We start from the raw sequence: 7,374 nt of genomic DNA, 5'->3' as shown, positions 1-7,374 counted from the left end.
ATTTTAAAAAAAATATCTAAATACCAAAAATTTTCGAATAATTTTCTGAGGCATTAAATATTTTATATATGTGGAAACAATAATGCGGGGTGAAAGGGTTAACTTATACAATCTTATAATTCTTACTTTCTTTCCATATTGTAATGACTAATACGCATTTATGAAAGTAAGATCACTTTTCGATATTCCTAAGGGAAAGTCAATGAAATAACCCGGTCGAGAAACTAAATTATACGTGTTGGGTGTTATCGTAAGTTAATTCTGATGCAGATAGAGATTGACAGACTTCGTGGTCAATAGGTCAGCTCTCGATATTAAAAATTGTTTTTAAATTTTGTAATTTTTCGAAATTTATTAATTCAAAATAATATGTACTATACAGGGTTTTCAAATAAGAGGTGTTATTTTGATATTCAATCGTAAAAGATCAATGGTTTCGTTGCTTACGTGGCACGTAGCGCCGTCTTGTTGAAAGTAAACGTTGTCCAGATGAATACCATCCAATTCCGGCCATAAAAAATCTTAAATCATCTCTCGATAGCGCAATCCATTCACCGTAACTGTTGCTCCAGCCTCATTTTCGAAAAAGTAAGGTCCAATGACTCCGCTGGACCATACAACGCACCAAACAGTCACACGTTGAGGATAAAGAGGCTTTTTAATAATAAATCTTGGGTTTTCCGAGCCCCAGGTGCGACAATTTTGCTTGTTGACGAAGTTGAAAATGGGCCTCATCACTCAAGATGATTTGCATTTCATTCCCTCAAGTGAATTTTAATAATTCAAATGCGTTGTTGAAGCATGTATCGTTCCATTTGTATTAATGGCGTAGTTTTTACTTGTCAAATGTCAAAAAATGACAGCTTCAAAAGTAACATCTACCGAAATAGCGGGCTATTCAAAAGAACACATCTTATTGGAAAACCCTGTATTATTTGCGAAACGTTCCAGAGTGGAAGATATTCCCAATATCACACTACTGAAAGACCATACGGAGAGAAATCGACATTTGCCCTCACTATAGATTAATAAAACATTTGCCTTCATACAAAGAATTTAAGTTGTAATGTAAAAACGTTCAAATTTTCATGAACACATGTTCCGACATCACGATAATATATTCGCAATTTAATATAAGTTTACCAATAATTTTAAGAGATTCGTATAAATTAGCAATAGTCATGTTTCTTCGTGGGTGCTTTAAATGACTTTAGTCTTATTTGAATGGCCGGGTTGTTCCCAAGCGTTCTCTTCCCAATCTCCCTCCTCTCTCTACTATCTTCATCCTCACAACACACCCTGATCAGGGATGACTTAATCTTCCAACTTTCATCTGCATTAAAATAAAATTCATTACATAATTTTATCGGTACGCATTGCACACCTAATTTTATTTTTATAAATAATATTTATTCTTACAAAATCAATATCAAACTATAAATTTAAACTAAAAATACATAATATCTTATTAATAACTTCGATATTAAATTTATCGAAATATATATATATAAACTGAATAACAATGTTATGGATGCCAATATTGCTTGCTTATTTCATTTAACATTTAAATATAATTTAACAATATTTATGGAAGTAAAAAATAAATGCAATGTTTCCTTAAAACCTGCATTAAAAATTTACTAAAAAAATTGTATGTTATTTTAGTAGCAGCAAATTGGTGTTTTAAAACAGTATTTTAACCAGTCATTGGGTAAATTTATAATTAATTGAGCAATAACATTTTAAAAGGACATATTATCTTCGTCTTTACTTTTTTGATTGTCCTCATTTTCTACCTTGCTTGACATAATATTTGTATCAGTACTTCATAACCAACACACTAAAAACAGTATGTTATATAATAATTATAAAACTATACTTATATAATTTTGAAATACATTTCGTGAATAAACCTATTAACAATGTTACCGACAGATTGGCCGTTGTTTGCCAGGGTGGCACCCGTTTGATAAAAATAACTCACAGAAAGAGTTTTTTGTATAATCTTAGTGATTTAAAAAAAATAACGTTCACACAATATTCATAATTCACCCCTGATAAAAAATCTATACGAATCTCTGCTTTGCTCGTGGTTTATTAAAAATCTTTTTATTTTCTCTCTGAAAGCTCTAGCACGGTGAGCTCTAGCATCATGTAATTTGCACAGTCTAGTAATTTTTAGATCAATGCATCTGTTTTCAGCGCTCTACTGCACGTAATGGCTAATCCACATTCATTTCATAATTTTAAAACAAAGACATTCATAAATGTGTATTGGTATCTAGAAGTGTTTAAATTTGCTATTTTACATCCTTATTCTTCCCCTGGATTTAATATCATATTACCATTTAAATGTCAACGAAAAAATTACATTTTATTGAAAAATATCTAAAGAATTTCCTTACATAATATAACCTCATTATTTTGTGTCTCTTATTACGTATCAAGTTTGTCGTTCATGTGTTGAAATGTCATGTCAAATCATATCAAATAAATAAATTTGTCTAAATTTACAAATATAAAACAGGGTTGCCACCTCGCTGTATGAGCCATTCCGGGTAAACTATTAAACTAGCTCCATGTCTATTCCGTCTTCCTATGTGAGAACTCTACGCATTTCTTATCTTCCTCTGTCATGTCGATGTCGTCCCAGCCCCAGACCGGGTTTTCCGGGTGAATGTGTTCGTGTTGGTCTTGCGTCTTTTGATCTTCCAGGCTGAAGGGGTGAGATCCATCTCCTGTCCTCTTTACTCGCTTCCTAATCATCTCTACTGATACTGTCTTCATGTCGTAAGCTAGACCTGGAAACCAAAAAAAAATTGTTATGTAAAATTTTCAATCACCAAAACAAAACAGATCGTTGAAGAAAAGTGAAGAAAGAGAACAAACGTACACCAAACCTAACCTGTTAATAATAGGGTTTCCGTACCGCCGCCCCGAGAATCATTTATTGGATAATCACACCTCTGCCTAGGTCACCTCGAATGGTTCGCTACGTTTGTTGATTTAGCAGGGGTGCCCGGGTTCATTGTGTGAGGTGTGTTCAGGATGCGCTTGCGCACCAGCTGCGTGGCGTGTATATCGGGAGAATCTGGGTTGGGGAGACCCTATGTCCTCTTTAACTGGTCTCTCGGGTGGGAGGGATATATTCATTTTTCCTAACCCACATACCTTTTACCATCCCAGAATTTTATCTCCTTATTTTCTTTAAAAAGACACCCACACAGCATCCCAAAAGATGACATAGGCTCTGTAGGATATTATTTTCCTCGGAGCCTCCTTTGTGGAGGTGGATAGCGTAAAAATCTGTTTTTTCCGTTTGCCCACACATTTCTTAAAACTATGCTTTATTTGTCAAATAACCAATAATTATTTTAATAGATCCTGCTAACCACATTAAAGTATGCATACCAGTAATTGATATGCTAAACAAATTATCTAAAAACCAATGAAAACTTGCAATCCGCTGGCGTATTCATAATTTTGACAAAAATATCCGATAGTCTATTTTATTGAATATTAATGTTAATTCAATATTTAATAACATCGTTGTATGGCCATGTATTTTTAAATCTTCTCTTTTTAAGATGCATACTGAATTACATCGTGCATTTAAAAAAAATGTCTTTGGTTTGCTTAATTAAAATACAACAGATTCAATAAAATGCAAAGAAACTCCCTACTTTACCGACACCCGGCTACTATCGAATAAAAAATGAATCTATTTTATAAAAAAACAAAAACGCAATGTGTTGGAGAAACACTGTATGCCTAGAAGTTACCGGGATAACAGAGTGATACTTTTTTAAAATTTACTTGCGATTTCAGTTTCATTGTTTTGTTGACACCTCACCTTATAGCTTATAAATCTAGGTGACTTTTACGAACGCAATTGCGGCTGAATGTAGAGGGAAGTTAACTCTTATGATAGCTGACAGAGGTTGGGTAAGGTTAGGTGAGGATAGGTTAGGTTAGGTTAGTTTAGCTAAGGTTAGGTTTTTTTCTGAATCTTTAAGTTGTCTAAAGAAGGAGGTAGCGCAACACGGCATAATACCCCAAAAGCAAATCACTATAATACTTTTGGCCGTGAAAATCTCAAATCATACCCATTCCAACATCTGTTTTACAGATGGATTCAACAATCAGAAACCTTAGGTAAGGTTAGATTAAATTAGGTTAAGTTATGTAAGGTTATTTTATACTAGGTAAGGTTAGATTAGTTGTTCGAGGATAAGAGAAGACACAAAAAGAAGTTTGTAAAATGTGAGTATTTCTTACCTAATCTGGCGCAAAGGTCGATAAATCCGGTGCTGACGTTCCTGCTGTAGTTGCCCAGCTCGGCCGCTTTGTAGTCCCAGGGGAACACGTGGTGGTAGTTGTGCCAACCCTCGCCGACGGCGGCCAGCGCTACGTACACGTTGTCGGTGGCTCCGATACTCCTGCGAATAAACATACACCAACATTACTCCAGGGCTGGCCAAAATTGTATATTTATTTATTAGATAATAAAAAATACTATTACAGAATAATTAATCTTTGACCGTCCAACTAGGATGGTTTCCCGTTTCAGAACAACCAAAAGTTATTCTTTCATTCATAATAATTATCGGTATAATGTAAGATATAAAAGTACGTACTGGTTTTGTTTTGTACCTCGGTAAATGTTAAGGGCTTATACTTCATCGATATCATAGGTATCGGATAATATTTTAATGAATGCATTATCGTGATCATATAAAAAATATTTAAAATATGTGCTTATTTCAGATGGCAAATAAAAACTAGTAATTTACATGCATTGAAAGACAAGTATATTTGCATTTCGTTTCAGAGTGGCAGATTCTCTAGACATTGCCTAAGTGAGAGACCATCTTTCAACGTTGGTTGCTTTAAATGACAAGATATGAATTGCTGAAAATTCCCCCGCTACTTTCAGTCACAAAACTCTACTAAGCCTTCGATTTTCAGTATATTATCAACTAATCTGGGATATTTATGTGATTAATTTTTGTTTATTATGCCGTGATGCATTTTCTACTTCTAAAGCTAATGTTTCAAATCGCGTTACAGTATCAGGGCAGATATGTACATTGTAGTGAAGTGTGTTTTAGTATATAGAAGTGATACCATGTTGCACGCGTTAATCCTCTTAGGGCCGGTATTTCAGTATAATAATTAGTTAAATCTACGTGGTTTTCGGCGTTTACTTTTGGTATAACCGTCAAGTTAACCGGATACAAAATACCATTACGCTTGGCTTGTCCTTGATGAACACCGTAACGTTGTCTGAAACTTTGACTAAATAATGAAAAATTGCAACATGGCACGAAAACCCGAAAATTAATTACGATAAGACTTTTATCAGTAAAAATCTCTAATCATATATAACCTAAACTAATAATAATTGAAACCGGTTAGCAATCGAAATATCAATTGGTTTATCAAAGGTTTATTATAAATTTGACCAAAAACTGATAAATTTGTCAATACTGTCAATTGACCAAAAGTGGGACAGTTAACTAGTATAATATGATCCAGTATTTACCAGAAATGGTCTCCACTTTTAGCCAGATTAACAATAATATCATCGTTTTATGTCAGCAACTTAGTCATTCTTTTAAGTCTCAGTAGAAAATGTTTTGTATAAAACGCTACTCAAATGTTAAAGATGTTTTTTTTCACTCGCTCGTTCAAATAGAGGTCGAGAGATGTTGATACAAGATCCTCTTTGAAATGTTGCAGTCAATGGTTATAACTCCGCCATTACGGAAAACGATGCCAAAAATCTCGGTATTTGTGTATCGCTGACAAAACCCAAGGATTCTTGCGAAACGAATGAAATTGACAAATTTAGTAATATTCCGTAATATTTTGTAATTTTTGGGCATCAGGTATATTTTTGTTGGCAGGATTAGTTGGCCTATTATTAAAAGTGTGTGTTTGACTGTGACACGGAGATGAGCTTGATAGTGTCTCGTGTTTCATTGCATCATGAGTTAAGCGTCAGTCCGTTATTGAGACATCACGAATGTCATTCGTCATTTGTCAAGCTTGGCTGAAAGAGACTTCTCGGAACCCTTCATAGGCGTTCATTCTAGGCCTTCAAAAGAAACACAGTTAAAATTGTGGTAAAACTACGTATGACCGAATTACAAATTATGTGATTCGTAAACAGTGCAAAACCAATTTTAAGGTAATGAACAAGATTATGAAAGGGAAGTTTAAATATTTTTTACATTCATATCTCGGTTATCAATTAAGAGAATTGAGAAAACTACCCTATCACATATCCCGCGAGTTGCAGATCGACAAAGTCAGGGACGCCCCAGAAAGACATAGAGTGAATCAAAAACTTACGTCATCCTATCTACCAATATAGATATTCCAATGTTGATTCACTTTCATGTATGTATTATTGTGACAATTAAACTACGGTTTCAGTCTATAATTTTGTTATATATAGATTACATACCACTGGAATCTCTTACGCTGTGTTAGCTGATGTTTTTAATATGCCTCTATTAAATTATAACGCTGTACTAATGTAAATGCTACTTGTGACGTTAATTCTAAATAAATAAAAAGGTTTATTCATTTTATATTAAGTATTTTAAACCTATTGTAACTAATAAAAGAATAAAATAACTAACAAGCGAACAAAGAAAACATAAAAACTCCGACAGTAAATTCAAGCTTTGGACAAGGACACTACCAATACCATGCAATAAAAGCTTTCAACAGTTTAAAACTTGAAATTAAAATTGAGGAAAATAAAAATAAATTCACACACAAAATTACAAAATGGATTAAACAACAAAAAAGACAATATTACCAAAATTTCATAGCATAAAATACAAATAAAACCTTCACGTAACACACAAAACCTATATAAACACACATCACTCACAAACACACAAGATTATTATCAATGTACTATTTTTTTAAATTTTAAATATATTATTATATATTTTTAATTTTAAATGTATAATTTTTCTCATTAAATGTATTATGTAGTTTATATTTCATATTATAAAATGAAGGCCTCAGCACGGGCAAGCCACCCAGTGAGGCCTACATTACTGGAAAACCTGAATTGTTAAAAATATTGTACCTAATAAAAAAAATAAATAAAAAATTTTTGCAAAATCTCCATTTATATAATAGATACTACGAGGCAAAGTTTTATAGTTCTTGATATTATTTACTTGACAGCTACATCAAAACTGAAAGCCTAAAACCACCAAAAATTAATTTATTTAATTATCATAATGGATTTCGGCCCCACGAGGAGTAACGCGCACAACACGGTATCGATTCCAAAGACACACTTCACCACAATTTACACATCTGCCCTGATGATAGACACTGTAACGC

At 33.2% G+C, this 7,374-nt stretch overlaps 1 protein-coding gene across 1 annotated transcript in view; it reads right to left on the bottom strand.

The window, feature by feature from the left end:
* Window positions 1–1,493: 1,493 nt before the first annotated feature.
* The window catches only part of LOC149420828 (acyl-CoA Delta-9 desaturase-like), a 46,086-nt gene continuing 40,205 nt past the window's right edge, over window positions 1,494–7,374 (bottom strand). Inside the window, exons 6-7 of the mRNA XM_089635570.1 lie at window positions 4,279–4,439; window positions 1,494–2,801 (exon numbers count right to left, since the gene is read on the bottom strand). Of these exons, the coding sequence (XP_089491696.1) occupies window positions 2,584–2,801; window positions 4,279–4,439 (379 nt within the window). The 3' untranslated portion in view covers window positions 1,494–2,583. The remainder of the gene's footprint in view (window positions 2,802–4,278; window positions 4,440–7,374) is intronic.

The sequence above is a fragment of the Hesperophylax consimilis genome, chromosome 9, assembly GCF_061612785.1.
Source record: "Hesperophylax consimilis isolate HC1 chromosome 9, BYU_Hcon_1.0, whole genome shotgun sequence".
NCBI lineage: Eukaryota > Metazoa > Arthropoda > Insecta > Trichoptera > Limnephilidae > Hesperophylax > Hesperophylax consimilis.
The sequence above is the reverse complement of the archived record's forward strand: the minus strand, read 5'-3'. Positions and strand labels throughout refer to the sequence as shown.